Below are 25823 nucleotides of genomic sequence, written 5' to 3' on the forward strand. Positions count from 1 at the left end.
TCTTCCGATGTACTCTGAAGAACTGATAGTTTGTAAAGCACAAAAAGGACTTCTCCACGAATTTCCTCACTGCACCGGGAAGTAAAAACTCACAAAGTGTAAAACAAATCTAAAAAGTGAAAAAACACATCTCAACATTCAATGCATTCTTTCACCTTGGCAATTGAAGACCTGTAACAAGAACAGAAATGAGGCTATATATGTCTTTGATGTGTACATGGAGATCATCCTCCTTCTCACAATTCAGAAGAACCCCTAGGCAGTGAAGCTTTACATACAAACAGAAGCATCAGAACAATAGAAACAGTTCATAAAACTTTTCGTTCACTTTATACTCTATAGTAACATTTTATTTTCCGGTACATCGACTCTGTACAAAGCTTAATGAGTAACGGCTAATCAATGCGTGCACATAATATATCCTAAAATGATTTGAACTAATATTGACTAATTCCCGGTCATTCATGATGTTGTTTATCCAATTTGAGAACTATAGGTTCAGTGCATTAAAGTATTAAACAACTTAATTAAGCTTTTCATATAAGTATTAATGTATAAACTATTTTTATAACAAAAGATTAAATTAAATTAAATTAAATCAAATCAAATCAAATTATTTTCATATAAGCTATGGGGGAGATATTATGAGATAAGCTGAAAATAGCTTATGAAGGTGTTATAAGTTGTTTTCATAACCTCTCGCAAACATTCTCAGAGTCCACGAGTACTTATGTCAGTAGATAAGTTTAAATAAGTTAATTCCATTATTCTCCGACTAGATTTAGTAATGCCAACCAGCATAGGAGTTGAGATCGGAAAGTGAAAATGAAATTACCGTATGCAACTGACGGGGACTCCAACCTAAAGCACCAGAAGAAATACGATCTAAAACCCTACCGACGAATTCACGGCAAACAGAAGGATCAGATGAAGCACAAAGGTTAAGGATGAGATGAATGAGTTGTTCGGCAATAGGTTCATCGTCGAAAGCGGAAAGAGCGGCGACGAGAGGAGAAACGAGGAAGTGAGGATGAAAAGTGATGATGGAATGAAGGAAATTAGGTATGGAGAGTGAACGAGAGAGTTGAGAGAGAGCGTAGGAGACATGGATAGTTGGAGAGAGAGGGTTGGAGATGAGATTGGAGAAACACACGAGGCAGATAGTGCCGCCTTGGTGTGTTTGTAGATTCAGAGAAGAACGGTGGCCTTGAGAGCAACACCACCGTGAATCGCCGTCGTCTTCGAAATCTATGTTCTGTGAATCGTTGCTCGTGTACATTATCTTTCTCTTCTTTCAAAACTCACCGCAATGGAGAATGGCGCCAAACTGAGAAGTAGTTAGTCTTATGCTCATTCTGTTGGGGGGTTGTTACTCACACCTAGATTTTGGATAGTCACGCCCCACTTTTGTTTTTGTCCAGATAGATAACAATATTCCAACAATTAAATTAATATATAATATTTTATAAAATATAAAGATAAAATATTTTTTTAAAAATCTTAAACAATTAGAATCAATTAAGAAAGTAACATGCTTTATAAGTTACCATAGTGCTAATGATTTATATTTTTGACAACTGTCCAAATTAATTGCAAGTAATTTTGTTTCTTCTCACAAGTAATTCTCAAATAGATTTTCTCTCTTCTCTCCATCAGCTTTTGTCACCACAACCCTATTTTATACTAAACTTTTTGAAAATGTCACTTTTTTTTTTTCAATACTCTTTAAATTGTTAATTTTTATTGATTTATGAAATTGATCATCTTATTTTAAAAATCAATATTTTTTATATTTTTAACTAAAAAATAATAATGTGAGATTTTTAAATAATGTGACATATGATACGATGATACAAAATGATAAACACTCACGAAATTGAATTAAAACGCATCAAAAATTTAGCTTTCAATTTTGTTTTTTTTTTAATTTAATTAATAACATATAAATAATTAATACATTTATATAATTCTATATCATATAATTGTATGTCATGTTATTAAAAATATATAAATTATGCATTTTTAGTTCAAAATTTTAAAGAGGACCATAAGTATCGACTTTTAAAATACAAAAATTATTTCCATAAATTAATAATAATAAAGAGATTAACAGTGTAATTAAACCAAAAAGAAATAGAAACAGTGGAAGCTTGAGATAAATAAATTAAATGGATTGTGCTCCCACTTCTTTCATTCTCCTAATTTTTCTTTTCTCTTATTTTCATTTTTTATTTCCTTTTTTCTGTCTCCTTAATATTTGCTCCTCTTTATTTACTTTTCCGTGTAGTTACACAGCACCCCTTTTCTCAAGATATGTTTTTAGCCTTTTAGGTTTTGTGATTTAGGTTAGAAACTTCAACAGTTTTTTTTTTTTTTTTAACATCTAATTTGTTTTATTCAAAAATAAAAAAGATAATATTAGACGGTTTAAAATATGATTAATTTTTAAATTCAATAGTTGTCATTGTTTATTAATTTATATATTTACTTCACAAACTTCTTTTTATATATTAAAAGAAATTTTATTTTACTTTATACTTGAGTCTATCCCAATTAAAATATCAACAACCAAATTAATTAATTAATAAAATTTATAACATGTATTATTATTATTATTATTATTATTATTATTATTATTATTATTATTATTATTATTATTAGTATTATAGTTTGTTTACGAGACAAATATTTGCAACATATGAACAAAAACACTAGATTAATATTTATCATTGATGAATATAAAAAAATCACGAGATAAATATTTTTTATTGATACATAAAAAAATATCAAATAAATTTTTGTTATTAATAAATATTAAAATAATGTATTATCAATGTTTATAAATTATGCATAAAAAAATCATAGAACGCTACATAAAAAAAATATGTGATAAATATAAAAAATCACTAAACAAATATGTTTTACTGATACATAAAAAAGTATGAGATATATATTTTTTACTGACATCTAAAAAACACGAGACAAATATTTATAACTGATAATATACAAAATATTTATTATACTTTTGATCAAATATATTTTATTATTAATGAAAAAAAGATGTACTACAACTGATTATCAAATACAAATTTACTTGACGAGAAATAAAACAAAAGTGTTAGATTGAGTTGTTAATTTCAACTTTACTTTTGATTCTTGGAATTTTATTATTCTAGAAACTCCTCCTATTGAGCTTAATATGTAGTCTATTTTTTATGTTATTTATGAAGTTGGTATGTCTAAGAATATTTGTCTAGTTATTTAATTTTTTTTTCTTTGGATTCTTTCCTCTTTATAGAATGAAATTATATTTTATCTATTTTAGATTTGAAAGAGAAAAAACCTTACTTTATTCATTACTTTTTTTAAATTGAGGAAGGATAATTTTTTTATTAGCTAAAGTGATATTAAAGTCTATTTTACAACCATCTTTATGTATACTTGAAAAAAAATTCTTATTTTTTGTCATAGATTAAATGGTAAAATTACTTTTAAAAATTTACACATGATTGAACTCAAGACATGATTAAAAATTTTACAACCGTCTCTATGTATATTTGAACTCAAGATTTTATTAATTGATTTATAAGAAAAATGACTTATTTAGAGAGTGAGATCCATTTATGAGTTATAGATTAAATATTGCAAATAATAAAATCTTATTTTATAGTTTTTAAAAATAAAATTAAATCTTATGTTATAAATAATTTAGCTTCAGGAAGAAAAAAAAAAGCAATTTAGAAATATGTATTCTCTAACTCTAAAGTGGTGGATAGAAAAAGCTCTCATTTTTGTAAAAAGAAAAAGAAATAAAAAAAGGTCTAATTTTTCTCTGCTTTGTATTTGTTTGATTTGGGTCTTGAACCTTAACATTTTTTAATTATATGAGGTATAATGATAGTAATAACAATAAAATCGTAAATAACGACTCATTTTAGTTTTTATTTTTATGAGATTCAATTTAATATTTTAAACAAATAAATATAATATTTAATTTTGAGGAAAATGAAATTGGAAAATCTCAATCCTAATCTTATTTTTATTTTATTTAGTTGATGAAGAAAATATATAAGAGTGAAAAAAAATGTGAAAAGAAGAGGAAGGAATAGAAAATAAATTTATTATTTAATAAATTGGCATAAGAGAAAATGAAAAGAAAATTATAATAAAAAAAGTGTATTTATAAAATGACATAAATGTCCTTGAAAAATTAAATATGATAAGCAAAATAAAAATAAGTATTTCATCACAATCAATACATAATTATAAAATATAAAAAATAAAAAACAAAGATGATAAATATAAAAAATGAATTCTATGACAATAAAAAAAAAATTCAATTTAATAACCAACAACTATTATATTTTTATTCACTTTATATTTTTTAGAGTTTCGTTAATTATTTTAATTGTATTTAATGTTTTATTTAAAGATATTTATGTCATTTTATAAATAAATACACGTATTTCTGTTAATTTTGTCTTAAGTCTAATTTATGAAAGATTCTACTATAGATTTATAAATTGAGGTGTTTTGATACATCTGATTTCTAAACCAATAAATTATCAATAAGTTATGAATCAAAGAGTTATTTGTGGATTTTTGTATTGCAGAAAATATCATTTCATAATAAAAATATTATTTAATTGTATCATATAAAATATTCAATATTATGCATAATAAAAGAGTTTAGAAAAAAATAAAATTTATTTTGTCAACACTTTTGGGAAATAATATTTTGTTACTATAATTTTTTTAATGATAATTTTTTTTAAAATAATTTATTTAACTATTAATTTAAAAATAAAATGTAGCAATACATGTCAAATTGATACATATACTTTAGAATTTCGTTTAATTTATATGGATTGATAGTACTTAATTTTTTTACACTATCATCATATAAGAATTGACATTTTTGTTACATTAAGTGAACAAATTCTAATTGAATTAAAATAAAAAATAATCGTAAATGACTAATTAATCCAATAACTTTTATCGTTATTTTTTCATTGAATGAAGATTTTTGTGTGTGTGTAGTTTTTATAAATTTAATCATATCAAATATTTTTAGGGTCAATTTGTTATCAATTATAAAAAAAATATTTTGGTATTTAATATTTTAGAAATGTTTACGGTCAATTTTTGAATTTTTTTGAAAAAAACTAAATCTATTTTATTTTTGTTAACTTACATTATTTAAAAAAAATCAATTATATATGAAAATGATTTTCAAGCGAAACTATTCAGAACAAGTACTCATCTGTCTGATTTGGGTCTTGGACCTTAATATTTTTTCATTATACAAGGTATAATAATAATAACAATAAAATCGTAAATAAAGATACATTTTTGTTTAAAAAAAAATTATGAGATCCAATTTGATATTTTTAAAAAATAAATATAATATTTAATTTTGAAGAAAATGAAATTGAAAAATCTTAATCCTAGTCTTATTTTTATTTTATTTAGTTGATGAAGAAAATATATAAGAGTGAAAAAAAATGTGAAAAGAAGAGGAAGGAATAAAAAATAATTTTATTATTTAATAATTAGGAATGAGAGAAAATAAAAAAAATTATGATAAAAAAAGTATATTTATAAAATGACATAAATGTTTTTACAAGAGAAAATCAATTACAAAACTAAATCTACTTTGTTTTTGTTAACTGTAATGTACATTATTTAAAAAACAAATCAATTATATATAAAAATAATTTTCAAGAGAAACTATTCAAAACAAGTTCTCATTTAAAAGCGGTTTTAGATAATATTTTTCATTTTTTCATTTAAAAAAAAATCTTATTAAAATAGATGTAAAATCTCAAAAGTAAAAGTAGTTTTTTTGACAAAGAAATTAATTGTAATAAATGGATTCTAAGCTGATGTGTTAAAAGAATTATATTCATTGAATAAGAATATAAAATGATTTTACATCGTGCTTACATATAAATTAAATTTTTTTTTATACTAAATACTCATCTTATTTTCTATAATTTTTTTACTTTCTTGATTAATCAAACAAAATAACAAAAAGGTAGAAATTAAATTCTTTCAGTTTAATTTTATTTATAACAAAAAAATTTCTTATTTTTTTATCCAAGAACTAAAATGAATCACCACTCTAAAATCTTACCACATTTATTAATATCTAAATATAATCTTAGGTTGAAATTTATCAACTGGTTTTTTATCCAACTAAATCTTCTTTTGTTTTGTTTTTTTTTTTGTCTATTTCTTTTTACTAATTTTTTTCTGTTTAAAATGAGTCACGCCATATTGAAAATATATCAATCATGCCTTATTACTTTTATATATATATATTAACCATAATTGGACATATCTCTGTCCCCAAGATTGACCCATGCTCTATTTACTATGAATCACGCTCTATTTACTTTGAGATTTCAATAAAGTAAAAAAAATTGACTTTTTTAAAAATTACATGTCGTTGATAAAATTTAAAAATATTTTGAGTAATATTTGGAGACATCTTACTATGTTTTGAGAACTTTGAGAGCTGTTACTACATATTTTAAGAATTATCTCTATATGTTTTTATTTCTATCTACTATGATAATTGTCACCAAATAAATATAAATAAAGAATTGATTTATTCGTACAATATTATTTGTCATTAAAAGTTATTATTATTTATTAAATTAAATTTATTTTATCTCATTATTAATTGTAATTCTAATTAATTAAAATTTATTTATTAAAATTGTGTATTCTCATTAATTAATCAATAAAAATGGTGTTAATTATTGAAAAAAGGTTCAAAGGTAGATAGAAAAGATGTTCTACATATCAAAAATATTATATGATAAATTATGTGATTTTTTTTCTTCTTTTTATGAAATATTAATTGAGAACATTTTTTCTTCTCGATAAATATTACTTTGTGATAACTAAAAAGGGTTTCATATATTTCCTAGTATATATATATATAGACATGCACATACCCGATTTTCACGTAAATTATTCATCACACCGTTGTTTTTCTCTTGTTTTCTGTTTTTTTGGCTTTATTATAAATTATCATAAACAACATGAAAGTGTCTCAAGACAATGCTTATGAGATATTTTCTTGGCTACAAGCAAAGACTATTTGTAAATTCAAATCATGTTGCAAATCATTTTCCAAATTTTTAGAAGAAAGCGATTTTAAAACAAAGCAAGCTAATAATTTATTAAAGAAGGATGACACATGCTTCTTTATTCAACCTGGACAAATAGAGCAAAGGTACAAAAAAATAGTTGAGTTGCATACTTTACTTAAAGAAAAACAATCTTCAGGTATTCCTAACAATGTTCTAAAATTCCTATCAAAATCGGCTAGTGTCTTATCTTCTAGTAATGGCTTAATTCTTTGTTGCACCATAAGTGATCAACAAGATCCGATTGAGTTATTCATTTGTAATCCAATCACAAAGTCTCGGTCTTTCATTCCTACACCAAAATCACTTCAAGGAAACTATCCTTATGTTGATATTAATATCATGTTAGATTGTTCTAATGGTTCCTCATATGATTACAAAATCTTTCTATTTGAAAACACAATAGCATGGTCACCAACTTGTTATATATGCAAGGTTTACGATGGAAAAGAAGGCGTGTGGAAAACAATGGAAAATAATTTCTTTTCTGGTGGTCGAAATATGAAATTTGACATGTCTGTACTTCACAACGGAGTCATTTATTTTATCTCAGATTGTTCTCCTTACTTTGGTATATCGAGCCCTTTTTACATGCCTTATATCATGTCTTATAATTTAGAGAATGGAATATCAACAATCCTTAGATTGCCGGAGGAAGCAACAAAAGGTTGTAATGAGAATCACGTGTCATGTGACATGGGTATCTTTAAATGGGGTAAAGTTACAAATCCAAATCAATCCATTTGTTTGGTGAGATTGAGAGAATGTGTTTTCAATGTATGGTTTTTAAAAGATTATGAATCGAGTTTATGGGAAAGTGTCTTAGAAGTAAGAGTGAGAGCACTCGGATTAAAAGAAAAAGATCCTAATGTTAGAGTATTTATGGTTATGAATGGTGATCTTTTAATTTTTGCTACAAAAAATAAGGTTTATAGTTGTGGTTTGAGTAATGAAAGATTAATGGTGGTAGAAGAAATATGTGAGCATAGTTGTGGATATAGTCCACGCTTAATTTCTTACTCAAATACTCTTCGGTTGTGTGGGACTAATGCTGCAGCATTGCCTTGTTAGAAAATCATGTTGTTGCCATTGTGCAACTTAATTTTTATATATAGTGTTTCTCTTTCTATAACCCTTATTGTATTTATTATATGTGTCCTAAATATGGAATGATGCAGGAAGTTTATTATGAGCGATAGATAGAAAGAAATAGTTTTACTTATACTTGTCATTTTGGGTTTTTTTAATTAGAACGTACAAGTTCTATATTGAAGTTCAACGTTGGAAATTAAGAATATCTATGCACAAGTTACACTTGCATGAAATTTTGTTAATTATTAGTATTGGTATGGATAAGTACTCATTTTGTTTAAATTTAATTTAACCTAATTTTGTGATTGATGAGTATGATTAAGTCACCATTAGTTTCACGTGTCAAGAATATTGCATGTGTGTTCTTTTGTTTCAAGGAAAATCAAATCTTTAGTACACCTGATATTTATTGGATTATTTTGTTCCATTTAAAGAAAAATATATTAAATCCTAATAGAATTAATTTTGACTCATCTAAAAGTAATAACAAATATACAAAATAAATTCAAATAAGAAAAATATATTTAATCAAACGAGTTTTACTAAAAATTAAGATAAATTACGCATAACACATATCTGGTTTAATGAGCCAATCATAAAAACAAAAATCAAACATACTTACTTCCTTTTTAGATACATAGGAATGTGTATGGTACACATTTCGTTACATATTTCAGGTCAAGGAATATAAGTCTAACCATTAAGAAGTTGCCAAAAAAAGTTACATTTTTATTCATAATTTAGACACGCACAATAAATTATGACGTTTTTTTCTCCCATCAACCAATATTTTCAACTAAATAAAAATATATAGATTGACGAATTCAGTATAAACTTTTATTTTAGATTAGTTAATTCAAATAAAATTTAAAGACTTTTGTGAAAAAAAATTTCATAAGTTGTACATAAAATATTAAATAAAGGCTCGTTTAAGGGTAAAGACTATCCGCATCGTGGATTAACTATTCAAGTGTTGCAGATAATAAAATCTTATATTATAATAAAAGGTAATAAAATCTTTCGTCATAAAAAATAGATTTAGAGAAAAAGATACTAACATCTTATTATATCTTAGATGTTCTTTTGGCGACTTTTTTGGGATATTTTTTAACTACATATCTTCTTTATAAATAAAATTTTAATATATTGTACATTAAAATTCATATACGGTGATGTTTTATTTGGATGTGGTAGGATGGAAATGCGATGGCGTGAGAGAATTTTTTTTTTCTCTTTTAAGAAATATGTGGATGTGGCTATGTAGTGCATTTTTTTAACAAATATTAAATTAATTAAAAAACATAATAAAAAAATTATATTATATTAATAAAAGCAAACAAAATATATTAAATAAAAAATTACATCAACATTAGTGAGTGAGTTGATGTGCTAAAGAAGCATGTTATAATATTTTAACAACTCCTTCCTAAATAAATTGACAACTCAATTCTAGCTATTTTACAACCAACTCCCTCCTATATTCTATGGTCTATTGCAAATAAATCAGCAATTTTATCTAATTTTGCAATCATTTCCCTCATATATTGCTGTCAATTTTATTTGAAATAAAATTAGCAATTCTCTCGTATTTTGCGAGTATGGATCCTATTTGACGGTCAGTTTTATTTAATAAAATATAAATTACTTGTTTAAAAATAATATAGACGGTAAAAATAAAATACAAATATATAGTTAATGGATTATTATCAAGTAATCGATGTATAGTCTTTGCATTATAAAGAAATAAAAATTGAGTATAGTATATACACAAATAAAGTGAACATGCTAACATTTTTGTACGAATTACATGGTTTAAACAACAATTTATATATTAATTTATATTTTAATAAATAAAATTAACCATAAAATAGGAGGTAATCAGATGCAAAATAGTAGAAAGTTGTTCATTTTATTTATAAATAAAATTGACAACTAAATAGGAAGGGTTGGTTGTAAGATATAATGGAGTAATTATGTGTGAATAATTAAAATATTATATCAAAATATTTTATTTGCCACAACTACACAATGTATTAAGTTTGATGATGTATTTTTTTTTTTTTCATTTGATGAATTTTATTTGAAGATAAAAGAAAATTAGAGCATTTTTGTGTATGAATTTCTATATAGGGTATATTAAAATTTATAAAAGTAACCCCTCTTTATATCTAAATTATATCCAAAAAAATTTATGAAATTTTTTTATATACCATTAAAATATAAAAATATTTGTTATTGTACAATAACTACTTAGCGAAACGTTTGTTAGCATTTATTGTAATGGCAATCTTTGTCCCCAAGATATCATTGAGATTTGAAAAGTAATTTAATTTCATAAACTAACGGGCTAAAGGGGTGGTACTGAATTTGAAAAAAATTCAAAATTAATTAATAAAGATTTTCTCATAAAAATATTTTTCGAGATAATATATGATATTTTGTTTAAGCTTCATAAATTTCTACTATACATATCCAAGCACAAAATCTAGTTCATCATACATTATTTTGAGTCAAAATTAATCACAGTTTTTCTCTCTATTTTTTCATGTTTTATCTTTTTCTATCTACAACACGTTTTTCGTTACAATTTTTTTAATAGTTACATTTTTATTTGTTCTTTAAGTACGATTCAATTACACTCGAAAGGACGCTAATATGTAAGGCCTAATTTTGAATCTAAAATTTATCATTTCGTTACATATTTAAGGTTAAGGCATATGAGTCTAACCATAAAGTAGTTGACAAAAAGAGTTACATTTATATTTACAATTTAGACACTCACAATAAATTATAATATTTTTTTTCCATCAACCAATATTTTCAACTAGATAAAAATATACAAATTAACAAATTCAGACGTATAAACTTTTATCTAGATTAGTCAATCCAAATAAAATTTAAAGACATTTGAAAAGACTTTTGTGAAAAATAATTTTTCATAAATTTATAAGTAAAATATTAAATAAAGACTCGTTTAAGGGTAGGGAAGTTGAACTATCCGCATCATAGATTAACTATTAAGTGTTGCAGATAATAAAATCTTATCTTATAATAAAAGGTAGTAAAATCTTATGTCTTAAAAAATAGACTTACAGAAAAAGATACTAACATCTTATCACATTGGTTATCTATCAAAATATTTCTGTCACACTTGTTATATTTGCTATATCTTAGATTTTTTTTTTTTTGGTAACTCTTTTGGGATATTTTTCAACTACATATTTTTTATAAATAAATTTTTAATATATTCTACTTTAAAACTCATATACAAACATGTTTTAATCGGATGTTGTAAGGCGGAAATGGAATTTTCTAAGAGATTTTTCTTTTCTCTTTTAAGAGATAGTATCATGTGGATGTGATCATATGATTCATTTTTTTCAATAAATATTAAATTAATAAATAAAATATAATAAAAAATTAAATTATATTAATAAAATTAAATAAAATACATTAAATAGAAAAAAATTACATCAACATTAATAGGTTGAGTTGATGTGCCAAAAAAATAACATGTTATAATATTTTAACAACTCCTTCCTTTTTTGTTAACTAGTACAAATAAATTGACAACTCAATTCTATTTTACAACCAACTCCCTCCTATTTTCTTCTATATTTTGTGGTATATTGCAAATAAATCAGCAATTTGATCTTATTTTGCAACTCACTCTCTCATATATTGCTGTCAATTTTATTTGTAAATAAAATTAACAACTCTCTCTTGTTTTGCATGCATTAATCATATTTTAGGGTCAATTTTATTTATTAAAATATAAATTAGTTGTTTAAACATAACGTTAAGAATAAAATGCAAATATATAGTTACTCGATTATTATCGGGTAACCGATCTAGTATTTGCATTTTCAAGTGATGATAAAAAATGTATGTATACCGACAAAATATCTAATAAGTATTGTAAAAAGATATATCAATTGACATAATTAAAATAATTTTCATTTTAAAAAGTAAAAATAGTAAATTTTGAACAAAATTACTTTTATGAACATTAAAAATGTCTCTAACTTTTCTTATTTAATATTTTATGTCTATTTCTTTTTCCTTATCTTTCATCGATCTCTTTATTATCTCTTGGACATCCATAATTGTTGATTGATAAAGTAAGCTGTGTGTTTTAATCTCTTGTCATTTTTTTTCTCACTTTTTGTGAGATATTTGTACGAATCACATGTGTACATCTAAAATTTTATGAAAATAAAGATGTTTCTCTATCTTTTGGATATTTTTATTTCTTTTTTTGACTGACAGTGTAAAAACATTTTAAATTGACTGACAGTGTAAAAACATTTTAAATTGACAGTATATATAAATTTATTTAGGTCTCCAAAAATAAATAAATTGTTTACTTAACAAAAAAAACCGCACATTCTATTATTTTTAGAATAACAATAAATTATATCTTATCGAATAAATAATTTTACATTGATAATACTTGAAATTTTTTACATTTTGTTTAATAAATAATTTTACATTGATAACACTTTAAATTTTTTATATTTTGTTTAATAAATAATTTTATTTTAAAGTCTCTAAAAAATAAATTTTGTTGATTTTATTTATTTTGGTTCTAAAGAGTCTAGCAGCGAAACTCGCAAATATTAATATGAAGAAAGATGAGTATCCCAAATTCGAATAGCGTACAAGATATCCCAATATTTTTGCAACTGCCAATTGAGTTTTACATCGAGAAATAAGTTTTAAATGTCTACTTCAAATTTTTATATTTATTTCATTTTTTACCTTATTTCTATCTACAATACGTTTTAAATTATATTTTTTTAATAGTTACATTTTATTTGTTCTTTAAGTATAATTCATTTGACAGTTGTGATGACGATGATATGCAACGCCTAAGTTTGAATCTAGAATTTATCACTTCGTTACATAGTTAAGGTTAAGGTATACTAGTCTAACTATTAAGTACTTGACACAAAAAATTACATTTCTATTTACAAATTAGACACACACAATAAATTATGATGTTTTTTTCTCTCATCGACCAATGTTCTCAACTAATTAAAAATATACAGATTGACGTATAAACTACACATTTAGATTAATCAATCTAAATAAAATTTAAAGACTTTAAAAAGATAAAATTTAAAGACTTTAAAAAGGCTTTCGTAAAAAATAAATCTTCATAAATTGCACATAAAGTATTAAATAAAGGCCCGTTTAAGGGTTGGAGAGTTGAACTATCCACGTCGTGGATTAACTATTAAGTGTTGCAGATAATAAAATCTTATGTCATAAAAAAAAAATTTACAGAAAAAGCTACTAGTATCTTATCACATTGGTTATCTATCAAAATATTCTCGTCACACTTGTTATATTTGTTATATCTTATATGATTTTTTGGTGACTCTTTTGGGATATTTTTCATCAACATGTCTTCTTTATAAATAAAATTCTAATATATCCTATTTTAAAATTTATAAACGATAATGTTTTATTTGAAAGTGGTAAGATGGAAATGCAATAGCCTTAGAGAATTTTTATTTCTCTGTTAAGAGATAGTATCACGTGGATGTTAACTATGGTGCATTTTTTTAACAAATGTTAAATTAATAAAAAAATATTATAAAAAAATTAAATTATATTAATAAAATTAAACAAAATATATTAAATGAAAAATAAATTACACCAACTTTATCTTATTTTACAACCAACTCTCTTATATAATGAAGTCAATTTTTTTGTAAATAAAATTAACAACTCTCTTCTATTTTAAGAACTTTCTGTTTTACGATCAATTTTATTTATTAAAATATAAATGAATTGTTTAAAAATAATATAGACCGTTAAGCATAATATGCAAACATATATTTAGTGAATTATTATCGAATAGCCAATATAGTCTTTGCATTTAAAAAAAATAAAATTTAAGTAACCGATAGGAACAACAAGAGCAATATATATATATATATATATTAATTTATATTTTAATAAATAAAATTAACTGTAAAATAGGAAATTGCTCCTTTTATTTATAAATAAATTCATTTTATTTTCAAATAAAATTCACAACAAAATAGGGAGGCATTGGTCGTAAATCATGATGGAGTAATCGTGTTAGTAGTTAAAATATTATATTACAATATTTTATTTGTCACAACTACTCAATAGCATTAAGTTTTGAGATGTATTTTTTGTTGTTCATTAATGTACGTGATTTGAAGGAGGAAAAAAAATTATATAAATTTCAATATAAAATATATTAAAGTTTAAAATAAAAAAAATAAAAAATAAAACATATAGTTGAAACGTATTCACCGTTTATATCTAAATTATATCCAAATTTTATTAGGACAATATTGATATGTTCCATGAAATTATAAAAATAATTGTTAATTTTCTATACAATAACTAATTAGGGAAATATTTGGTAGCATTTATTATAATGGCAATCTTTGCGCTCAAGTTACTAACGAATGTTTGTTAACTTTTATTATAATGATAATCTTTTGCCCCAAGTTATTGAATTTACGCATTCAACATAACATGTATTGAGATTTGCAAAAGTAGTTTAATTTCATTAACTAACTAACGAAAAGGGTGTTACTGAATTTGAAAAAAAATTCAAAATTAGTTAGTTTTATTTTCTCAACGTTGAAAATATTGTTTGAGATAATGTGATATTTTTCGTGATAATATCAGAGTTGGATAAAACAATTTTTATTTAATAAAAATGTCTTAAATATTTTATTATTTACCTTTACATTATGATATTTTAAAAGTAAAATTGATAAAATTTTATGCATTAATTTTGCTAACAAAAATTTTAGAATTATTAAATAAAATATTAAAAATTTATTTATTAATTTTTAAAAAAGATCCGTCTAACGATTTGATTTTATATCTTAATCTGTTGGGCAGATCAAGATAAGATATGATATTTTTTTTTAAGCTTCATATATTCTACTATATATACCCAAACACAAAACCTAGTTTCATCACACACTATCTTGAGTCAAAAAATTAATCACACTCTTTTCTCTCTTATTTTTTTCATTCTCATCGTCATGGAATTGCCTCAAGATATTCTTTTAGAGATATTTTCTTGGTTATCAGGCAAGTCTATTTGCAAATTCAAATCATGTTGCATGTCGTTCTCTAACTTTCCAGAAGAAGTCAATTTTAAAATAAAGCAAGCTCGAAATTTGTTGAAGATGGAAGACACATGCTTCTTCATACAACCTGAACAAAAGTGCAAAAAAATAATTGAGTTACATTCTTTACCTAAAGAAAAACAATCTTCGGGTGTTCCTAACAATGTTCTAAAATTCTTATCGAGTTCAGCTAGTGTATTAGCTTCTAGTAATGGTTTAATTCTTTGTTGCAACATAAGTGATCATGACCCTATTGAGTTGTTCATCTGCAATCCAATCACAAAGTCACGGTGTTTTATTCCTACACCCGAATCACTTCAAGAAAATTATCGCAAAGTCAATATAAATATATTGTTAGATTGCTCTAATGGCTGCGTAGATGATTATAAAGTCTACCTTTTTGAAAATACAATGGAATGGTCACCAACTTGTTATATATGCAAGGTTTATCATGGCAAAGAAGGTGTGTGGAAAACAATGGAAAAAAGTTTCTTTCCTGGTAGTAGGAACATTAAGTTTGACATGTCTGTGCTTCACAACGGAGTCATTTATTTTATCTCAGATTGTTCTCCTTACTTTGGCAGATCGAGTCCTTTTTACATGCCTTATATCGTATCTTACAATTTGGAGCATGGAATGTCAACCATCCTTAGGTTGCCGGAAGAAGCAACAAAAGGTTGTCATGAGAATAATGTGTCATGTGACATGGGCATTTTTAAATGGGGTAAAGTTACAAATCCAAATGGGTCTATTTGTTTGGTGAAATTGAGAGAATGTGTTTTCAATGTATGGTTTTTAAAAGATTGTGAATCAAGTTCATGGCAAAAGGTTTTAGAAGTGAGAGTGAAAGCATTAGGGTTAAAAGAAAAAGACCTTGACGTTAGAGGATTTATGGTTATGAATGGTGATCTTTTAATTTTTGCTACAGAAAATAAGGTTTATAGTTGTGGTTTGAGCGGTGAAAGATTTATGGTGGTGGAAGAAATATGCAGCCATAATTGTGGATATAGTATTCGATTAATTCCCTACTTAGATACTCTTCGTTTGTGTGGTACTAATGTTGAAACCATGCCTTGTTAGGAATTGATGTTACATGAAAAAAAGATTTAGTAGATTTTTATGTATTGTTTAGATTCTGTAATATCTTATTCCATTTAATATTTTATAAATTGAAGATATTGTTAGTGGATTTATTGTCTTTCATAAAATTTATCTTTGAGTATTAGTTATTCAACTTGATTTCACCCACTTATATATTGATGAGTATTGTCATCAGTTTAATATACGTTGTCATTGAATCAAGTTGGGTGTTCTTTAATTGTTTGATTTAGAATTAAATTTATATATAAATATATACTTGATATTTATTTTGTTTTATTATTTAAAGGAACGTATAGTAATGTAAAAGAGTCCATTTATATTCGTGATAAAGATATAATATATCTGCAAAAAGACACAAGATGAAAAAATTTAAAAAGTTACGTTTGTAAACACTTACTTCATAAGTAATAAATAAAATTAATATTTATTTATTTACGTGTAACACTTAAGTTTTATATTTTTTCTTTCTATTTGGATCTTAAATTTTTTAAAATTTTTCTTTTAAAATATTTACAAAGATATCCTTTAAAACCCTAAAAGATAGAGAAACCTTTTTATTTCTCTATTTTTTCTCTTTTAGATCTTTTATTTTTTAACATGTTTACAAAATTATCCTTTAAAAATGTTGGACGGATCCGTGGAGGATTATTATAAAAAAAATTAATGACAAAACAAAAAATAAATCCAAATCTAATTGTTATTCTTCAAACTTAGAAAAAATGCATAAACATTCATCTTCTTATGTTCTTATTAGTTATTTTTATCTTTTATAAATATTAAAATAAAATTATTAATAATAATCGTACATGAATTTATCACTCAACATTTTTAATAACACGTTAACATTTTTAAAGGATAATTTTATAAACATATCAAAAGATAAAGGACCTAAACAAAGATAAAAGATAATTTTGTAAATATTTTAAAAAGTAAATAGTAAATTTGACAATGTTTTAAAAGATCCAAACCAAAAGAAAAAAGAAAAAAAAACTAGTGCAATTTTTTAAATATTTTGATTTTATATTACATACGTTAATATAATAACAAACTTTGCATTACCTGCTCCTTATGCACGAATATTTTTGCCATTAATATTAGTTCAGTTGATTGGATATAATTGGTCATTTAAATGGACTGTAGAATCATAAGGAAAAAACAGATTAGTCCTTTTTGAACATAATGTACTTCTCTCCCACCATAACATTCAACAGACGATGACTAAAATCATCTTGCTCAAATGTGTCGTGACTTATGATGCAACAAGGAGGCAAGCGATGGCAACAACCAAATTTGGCAATTTTTCATCTCTTACTGATACTGGATACAGCCGGTTAATTTAGTGGTGCTCTATAGTCAAAGTAGACCACCAGATATGCACCCTAAGAATTTAATTTGAACATTTCAAAGTGGAGGGATAAAATCATACATCTTTAAAACTTCATAAACAAAAATTGCAGTTTAAACCTTTCAAGCGAAGAAAAAAAAAAAAAAAAGCGCCACGCACAACAGTGTCTGTTTCACCATGATGAGTCCTGTATGCTTACTTCACAATATACAGTACAAGACAGTGTAAAGAGAGAATGACTGATATCAAACTCCAATGACATGACAAAATGCCTTTAGCAAACCTAGGGAGTATGTAAAAGTAAAACCACTATGTGAACTAATCCAGATGAGGAACCCAAAAATTAAATATCTGGGCCAAAACAAATAGGAAAAATATAAAACAAAAATATCTCCCTCATTTGCTATGCTGCTGTAGCAGAGGCAGTTCTTAACTCTGATTTCCTATCCTTTCTTTCCGCAATACCCAAACTCAACGTACTTTTGAATCATTTATTTTCTCCAATAAACAAAATTCGACCAGAAACCTAAAGAATCATGTTTCAGGTCTTGCTTCCCTTATTCTTCAATTCACGCAGGCTCGGATCTTCTCTTGGTTAAGAACAAAGGAAAGAAAGGAAAAATAACTGAATGCAACAGCATAATGCAGGACACACATCATTGGTGAATTCCCAAACCAAAGTCTAGAATCCATAAACTGTCAATCTCTCCTATTATCTGCCCTCAAGATTGGACAGCCAGCCTTTGCAGATGCTCAAAGAAAACTTGAAGACTAACATCATCAGTAAAGATTACATCAGAACCAGCAGCCATCTCGTGCGCATTATTATATGTTGCTGAGGGATTCAGCTTTGCTAATAAAAATCTAGCCTGTTAAAGACAACAATGAAACCCAGGTAAGTTTCCTATTATGAAAGGTCTAACCTCGAGGATCAACGAAAGGGCGAAAACGACTGATCATATGTTGCAAAAAGTTTAAAATACTTCACATCAGTATTGCTCATGATACAAATTAATATGGGCAAGAAACCGCTACAGAAAATCAGACAAATGGCATTCACATTGGTCTTTCCAAACAATACTGACCTGGGAACCATGTTGATCACACACTACCAATCTAGGAACAGGGAACCGATCTCTAATAACCGCTTGGGCATCATCTTGTGGAGCTCGTAATAGTTGCGCAAAGGCCTGTACCATAAATTAAAGTTAGCAGCAGAGAGAGAGAAAGGAATAATGGTAAATGCAACACTTCACACAACTATGAAAATGCCTTGGAGCAAAACAACTTCCATAAAAAACTAACAGAAAGTAAGTTAAGTAACTAATGCTTACAGATTATAGGGTAAAATATAAGATAATCTGTGAGCAGAGTTTTCAGGTAATAACAATTTTTTTAGCAGGACATGACTGCGAACAAACCTGGTGTTCTGGTTGGTTCTGGTATCCCAAGTTGCGCCATTGAGCTATTGTCATCCCATGAAAAATAACCACACTAAAATATGAATCTAGCAACAGAATCCGGTCTGCAGCAATGGAAGCGACATCCAACAATGCTGGTGCAGGCAGTGAATTAAATGAATACGATATTAGAGATGGCTGAATCATGACAGCTGCATTACTAATATTTTCCCGGTTTAACAACATGCGGAAGTATGCAGTCTCATCTGGACTGTTGTTAAAAACCTGTCAATATATTCCATTTGAGCTATTGTCAATATATGTTAAAAACCTGGACTTTGTGGCATACGTTTGAAAAGCATGACTGCAGAACAGGAAAAAAACAACAATAACAAGTACCTGTACAAACTGTGAGCGTCGCAGATTGAACATAAACTGGGGGAAAAGAGAAAATGATGGGTTTAATGTAAGTGATGATGGATCGTCTTTGCGGTAGTCCCCAAATTTAGAACAGAGGCGAATGAGGAACCTATCCAACCACCGTGTGGCATCAAATGTTTCCTGATCAAACAAAATTGATGCTCAGTGTGGCATTTGTTTATAAAAGTTGACTTGAAACTCTGCAATAGCTAATACATGTCCAACAGCTAGAACAAGTACAGTTTTTATCAAAACCAACATTATCAAAGTTATTTGCCTAATTTTATGTTTTACTGAAACTCCCAACAAACACTCACTTGAACAAAGATATACTTTGCAGCAGCAGACCAAATAAATTCTAATATATAATCTGACATATTTTAGGAATACTAAGAGAACTACAGATAGTAAGACAACTTATCACATACCTCTGTCTCCATTTTCAGAGAAGCAAATCTAGCCATTACCACTGCAGCAGTTTCTTGGTCAAATCCTTGAACCAATTCCTGAATAGCACAATATTGTAAGTAATTGAAAACCCCACCATTTATCAATTTAAGAATCTCAATGTCAGTAAAAAATTGTCATATAAAACAAATAATTAGGGAATAAATATTCAGTTTCCAGCATAGATATACACAATAAACACACGTAAATGCATAAGTGTTGTCAATTGCGGACTGCGGAAAATAGCGGTTTGTTCAAATTCCGCTATGCCTTAGTACTATAGTGCCGCAATAGTGGCTATTTAACAACATTTTGTACTAAATAGCATATTGCGGAGAAATAGCGATTCGTCCAAATTCCGCTATACTATAGCACTATAGCCACTACTTGACAACACAATAGAATAGGATCTGCATATGACATAACTTGAAAGTCATACTTGACAGCATAAAGAATGAGTAAAATTTTCAACTTTCTTTACAGCATGATAATTTGGAGTTCCAAACGTGTCTATGACATTGACACACAAACAGCCACCCACAGCCACAAGTATTTAGAGAAGAGTGGAATTACCTCAGAGCTAACAGAACTATCTACCCATCTTCTGGTTACTGTTGTCACGCGAAGCACTAATTGACCATCTGGGCTCTGGTAACTGCATTAAGACCATGGCCATTATTAATGCTCAATACCCAACGAGAATGTGGAAAGATACACAAAATCATATATATTAAGATCCTATTTGTGAAATTTCCCCAACATAACCTTGTAAGAAACTGCAGGTACAATTGTGGGTTGACAGCACCTGGAGTATTTGCACGATCACTTGATGAAAGATCAAACAACACAGTCAAGCACGTACTCTTGTCAAGGCCACACATTTTCCATATTGTTGTGTTCCCCTCTCCTATGACAGTATCAGCAACAGAAGGCCCTTTCTGCAGTATGTGATATTAATCATCAAAATCCAGAAATATCATGCAATGATGAAGTCTTAGTTCCATTGGCCCAATACAATATATAATTCCAGAATCAATAAGCAACACAAAATTGAGTTTCAAACATAAATAATTCAACCTTCTCCATCGATGTGCAAGGTCCAACAATTCCCTGAATTTTGATTTCCTTTGAGCAATTAATCTCAAGGGTTCCACTGAAACATAAACAAAATTAGCATCGATCATGTCTGATATAAGATATGGGAAACATGTGTAGAGAGAATAAGAAACAAGGGGGCTGAGAAATGAAACTGTATATATAATTAGAAAATAAATATAAATATAAATAAAGAATTGATTTATTCGTACAATATTATTTGTCATTAAAAGTTATTATTATTTATTAAATTAAATTTATTTTATCTTATTATTAATTGTAATTCTAATTAATTAAAATTTATTTATTAAAATTGTGTATTCTCATTAATTAATCAATAAAAATGGTGTTAATTATTGAAAAAAGGTTCAAAGGTAGGTAGAAAAGATGTTCTACATATCAAAAATATTATATGATAAATTATGTGATTTTTTTTCTTCTTTTTATGAAATATTAATTGAGAACATTTTTTCTTCTCGATAAATATTACTTTGTGATAACTAAAAAGGGTTTCATATATTTCCTAGTATATATATATAGACATGCACATACCCGATTTTCACGTAAATTATTCATCATACCGTTGTTTTTCTCTTGTTTTCTGTTTTTTTGGCTTTATTATAAATTATCATAAACAACATGAAAGTGTCTCAAGACAATGCTTATGAGATATTTTCTTGGCTACAAGCAAAGACTATTTGTAAATTCAAATCATGTTGCAAATCATTTTCCAAATTTTTAGAAGAAAGCGATTTTAAAACAAAGCAAGCTAATAATTTATTAAAGAAGGATGACACATGCTTCTTTATTCAACCTGGACAAATAGAGCAAAGGTACAAAAAAATAGTTGAGTTGCATACTTTACTTAAAGAAAAACAATCTTCAGGTATTCCTAACAATGTTCTAAAATTCCTATCAAAATCGGCTAGTGTCTTATCTTCTAGTAATGGCTTAATTCTTTGTTGCACCATAAGTGATCAACAAGATCCGATTGAGTTATTCATTTGTAATCCAATCACAAAGTCTCGGTCTTTCATTCCTACACCAAAATCACTTCAAGGAAACTATCCTTATGTTGATATTAATATCATGTTAGATTGTTCTAATGGTTCCTCATATGATTACAAAATCTTTCTATTTGAAAACACAATAGCATGGTCACCAACTTGTTATATATGCAAGGTTTACGATGGAAAAGAAGGCGTGTGGAAAACAATGAAAAATAATTTCTTTTCTGGTGGTCGGAATATGAAATTTGACATGTCTGTACTTCACAACGGAGTCATTTATTTTATCTCAGATTGTTCTCCTTACTTTGGTATATCGAGCCCTTTTTACATGCCTTATATCATGTCTTATAATTTAGAGAATGGAATATCAACAATCCTTAGATTGCCGGAGGAAGCAACAAAAGGTTGTAATGAGAATCACGTGTCATGTGACATGGGTATCTTTAAATGGGGTAAAGTTACAAATCCAAATCAATCCATTTGTTTGGTGAGATTGAGAGAATGTGTTTTCAATGTATGGTTTTTAAAAGATTATGAATCGAGTTTATGGGAAAGTGTCTTAGAAGTGAGAGTGAGAGCACTTGGATTAAAAGAAAAAGATCCTAATGTTAGAGTGTTTATGGTTATGAATGGTGATCTTTTAATTTTTGCTACAAAAAATAAGGTTTATAGTTGTGGTTTGAGTAATGAAAGATTTATGGTGGTAGAAGAAATATGTGAGCATAGTTGTGGATATTGTCCACGCTTAATTTCTTACTCAAATACTCTTCGGTTGTGTGGGACTAATGCTGCACCATTGCCTTGTTAGAAAATGTTGTTGTTGCCATTGTGCAACTTAATTTTTATACATAGTGTTTCTCTTTCCATAACCCTTATTGTATTTATTATATGTGTCCTAAATATGGAATGATGCAGGAAGTTTATTATGAGCGATAGATAGAAAGAAATAGTTTTACTTATACTTGTCATTTTGGGTTTTTTAACTTGAACGTACAAGTTCTATATTGAAGTTCAACTTGGAAATTAAGAATGCCTATGCACAAGTTACACTTGCATGAAATTTTGTTAATTATTGGTATTGGCATAGATAAGTACTCATTTTGTTTAAATTTAATTTGTGATTGATGAGTATGATTAAGTCACCATTAGTTTCACGTGTCAAGAATATTGCATGTGTGTTCTTTTCTTTCAAGGAAAATCAAATCTTTAGTACACCTGATATTTATTGGATTATTTTGTTCCATTTAAAGAAAAATATATTAAATCTTAATAGAATTAATTTTGGCTCATCTAAAAGTAAGAACAAACATACAAAATAAATTCAAATAAGAAAAATATATTTAACCAAACGAGTTTTACTAAAAACTAAGATAAATTCCGTAAACACATATCTGGTTTAATGAACAAATCATAAAAACAAAAATCAAACATATTTACTTCCTTTTTAGATACATAGGAATGTGTATGGTACACGTTTCGTTACATATTTAAGGTCAAAAAATATGAGTCTAACCATTAAGAAGTTGTTAAAAAGAGTTACATTTCTATTCACAATTTAGACACACACAATAAATTATGATGTTTTTTTTCTCCCATCAACCAATATTTTCAACTAAATAAAAATATATGGATTGACGAATTCAGACGTATAAACTTTTATTTAGATTAGTTAACTCAAATAAAATTTAAAGACTTTTGAAAAAACTTTTGTGAAAAAAAAATTCATAAATTGTACATAAAATATTAAATAAAGGCGGTAAAGGAGTTGAACTATCCGCATCGTGGATTAACTATTCAGTGTTGCAGATAATAAAATCTTATATTATAATAAAAGGTAGTAAAATATTTTGTCATAAAAAAAAGATTTACAGAAAGAGATACTAACATCTTATTATATCTTAGATGTTTTTTTTGGCGACTTTTTTGGGATATTTTTTAACTACATATCTTTTTTATAAATAAAATTTTAATATATTGTAAATTAATACGGTGATGTTTTAATATATTTTAAATTAATATATTTTAATATATTTTAATATATTGTATATGAATACGGTGATGTTTTATTTGGATGTGGTAGGATGGAAATGCAATGGCGTGAGAGAAATTTCTTTTCTCTTTTAAGAGATAGTATCATGTGGATGTGGCTATGTAGTGCATTTTTTTAACAAATATTAAATTAATTAAAAAAATATAATAAAAAATTAAATTATATTAATAAAATCAAACAAAATACATTAAATGAAAAAAATTACATCAACATTAGTGAGTGAGTTGATGTGCCAAAGAAAATTGCATCTTATAATATTTTAACAACTCTTTCTTATTTTACTAACTAGTGCAAATAAATTGACAACTCAATCCTAACTATTTTACAACCAACTCCCTCCTATTTTCTCTTATATTTTATGGTCTATTGCAAATAAATCAGCAATTTTATCTTATTTTGCAATCATCTCCCTCGTATATTGCTGTCAATTTTATTTGAAATAAAATTAACAACTATCTCCTATTCTGCAAGTTTGGATCCTATTTGACGGTCAATTTTATTTAATAAAATATAAATTACTTGTTTAAAAATAATATAAACAGTGAAAATAAAATACAAATATATAGTTAATGGATTATTATCAGGTAATCGATGTATAGTCTTTGCATTGTAAAGAAATAAAATTTGAGTATAGCATATACACAAATAACGTGAACATGCGAACATTTTTGTACGAATTACATGGTTTAAACAACAATTTATATATTAATTTATATTTTAATAAATAAATTAACCGTAAAATAGGAGGTAATCAGATACAAAATAGTAAGAAGTTGTTCATTTTATTTATAAATAAAATTGACAACTAAATAGGAAGGGTTGATTGTAAGATATAATGGAGTAATTATGTGTGAATAGTTAAAATATTATATCAAAATATTTTATTTGCCACAACTAACACAATGTATTAAGTTTGATGATGTATTTTTTTCTTTTTCATTTGATGAATTTTATTTGAATATAAAAAAAATTAGAGCATTTTTGTGTATGAATTTCTATATAGGGTATATTAAAATTTATAAAAGTAACCCCTCTTTATATATAAATTATATCTAAAAAAATTTATGAAATTTTTTTATATACCATTAAAATATAAATTTTTTGTTATTGCACAATAACTACTTAGCGAAACGTTTGTTAGCATTTATTGTAATGGCAATCTTTGTCCCCAAGATATCATTGAGATTTGAAAAGTAATTTAATTTCATTAACTAACGGGCTAAAGGGGTGGTACTGAATTTGAAAAAAAATTCAAAATTAATTAATAAAGATTTTCTCATAAAAATATTTTTCGAGATAATATATGATATTTTGTTTAAGCTTCATATATTTCTACTATACATATCCAAGCACAAAACCTAGTTCATCATACAATATTTTGAGTCAAAATTAATCACAGTTTTTCTCTCTATTTTTTCATGTTTTATCGTTTTATCTTTTTCTATCTACAACACGTTTTTTGTTACAATTTTTTAATAGTTACATTTTTATTTGTTCTTTAAGTACAATTCAATTACACTCGAAAGGACGCTAATATGCAAAGCCTAAATTTGAGTCTAGAATTTATCCATTT

The 25823-nt window shown here is 26.1% G+C and overlaps 5 protein-coding genes across 5 annotated transcripts in view; 3 read left to right on the top strand and 2 right to left on the bottom strand.

Annotated features, from left to right (window-relative positions):
- LOC101502671 (protein PUTATIVE RECOMBINATION INITIATION DEFECT 1) overlaps positions 1 to 1394 on the bottom strand; it is an 8460-nt gene extending 7066 nt beyond the window's left edge. The window contains exons 1-3 of the mRNA XM_073368355.1: positions 836 to 1394; positions 156 to 268; positions 1 to 69 (exon numbers count right to left, since the gene is read on the bottom strand). The exon at positions 1 to 69 is cut by the window's left edge and continues 2 nt beyond it. Of these exons, the coding sequence (XP_073224456.1) occupies positions 1 to 69; positions 156 to 268; positions 836 to 1279 (626 nt within the window). The 5' untranslated portion in view covers positions 1280 to 1394. The remainder of the gene's footprint in view (positions 70 to 155; positions 269 to 835) is intronic.
- Positions 1395 to 7052: 5658 nt separating this feature from the next.
- LOC101502984 (uncharacterized) lies at positions 7053 to 8231 on the top strand. The gene has a single exon (XM_004502310.1). It carries the CDS (start codon positions 7053 to 7055, stop codon positions 8229 to 8231), a length of 1179 nt encoding a protein of 392 aa, XP_004502367.1.
- Positions 8232 to 15295: 7064 nt separating this feature from the next.
- On the top strand, positions 15296 to 16462 carry LOC101503304 (F-box protein At5g49610-like). Its single transcript, XM_004502311.3, has one exon. It carries the CDS (start codon positions 15296 to 15298, stop codon positions 16460 to 16462), a length of 1167 nt encoding a protein of 388 aa, XP_004502368.1.
- A 1534-nt stretch (positions 16463 to 17996) lies between these two features.
- Positions 17997 to 21330, bottom strand: LOC101497307 (protein transport protein SEC23 B-like). The gene is made up of 8 exons (XM_004502204.4): positions 21173 to 21330; positions 20861 to 21033; positions 20669 to 20750; positions 20077 to 20154; positions 19628 to 19789; positions 19250 to 19513; positions 18914 to 19018; positions 17997 to 18697 (listed from the first exon to the last, which is right to left on the bottom strand). The coding sequence occupies exons 1-8, from the start codon at positions 21179 to 21181 to the stop codon at positions 18551 to 18553; spliced, it is 1020 nt and encodes a 339-aa protein (XP_004502261.1). The 5' UTR covers positions 21182 to 21330; the 3' UTR covers positions 17997 to 18550.
- Positions 21331 to 21829: 499 nt separating this feature from the next.
- LOC101503636 (uncharacterized) lies at positions 21830 to 23008 on the top strand. The gene has a single exon (XM_004502312.1). It carries the CDS (start codon positions 21830 to 21832, stop codon positions 23006 to 23008), a length of 1179 nt encoding a protein of 392 aa, XP_004502369.1.
- Positions 23009 to 25823: the final 2815 nt, after the last annotated feature.

This window comes from Cicer arietinum, chromosome 5, assembly GCF_000331145.2.
Source record: "Cicer arietinum cultivar CDC Frontier isolate Library 1 chromosome 5, Cicar.CDCFrontier_v2.0, whole genome shotgun sequence".
In the NCBI taxonomy this organism is placed as follows: Eukaryota; Viridiplantae; Streptophyta; class Magnoliopsida; order Fabales; family Fabaceae; genus Cicer; species Cicer arietinum.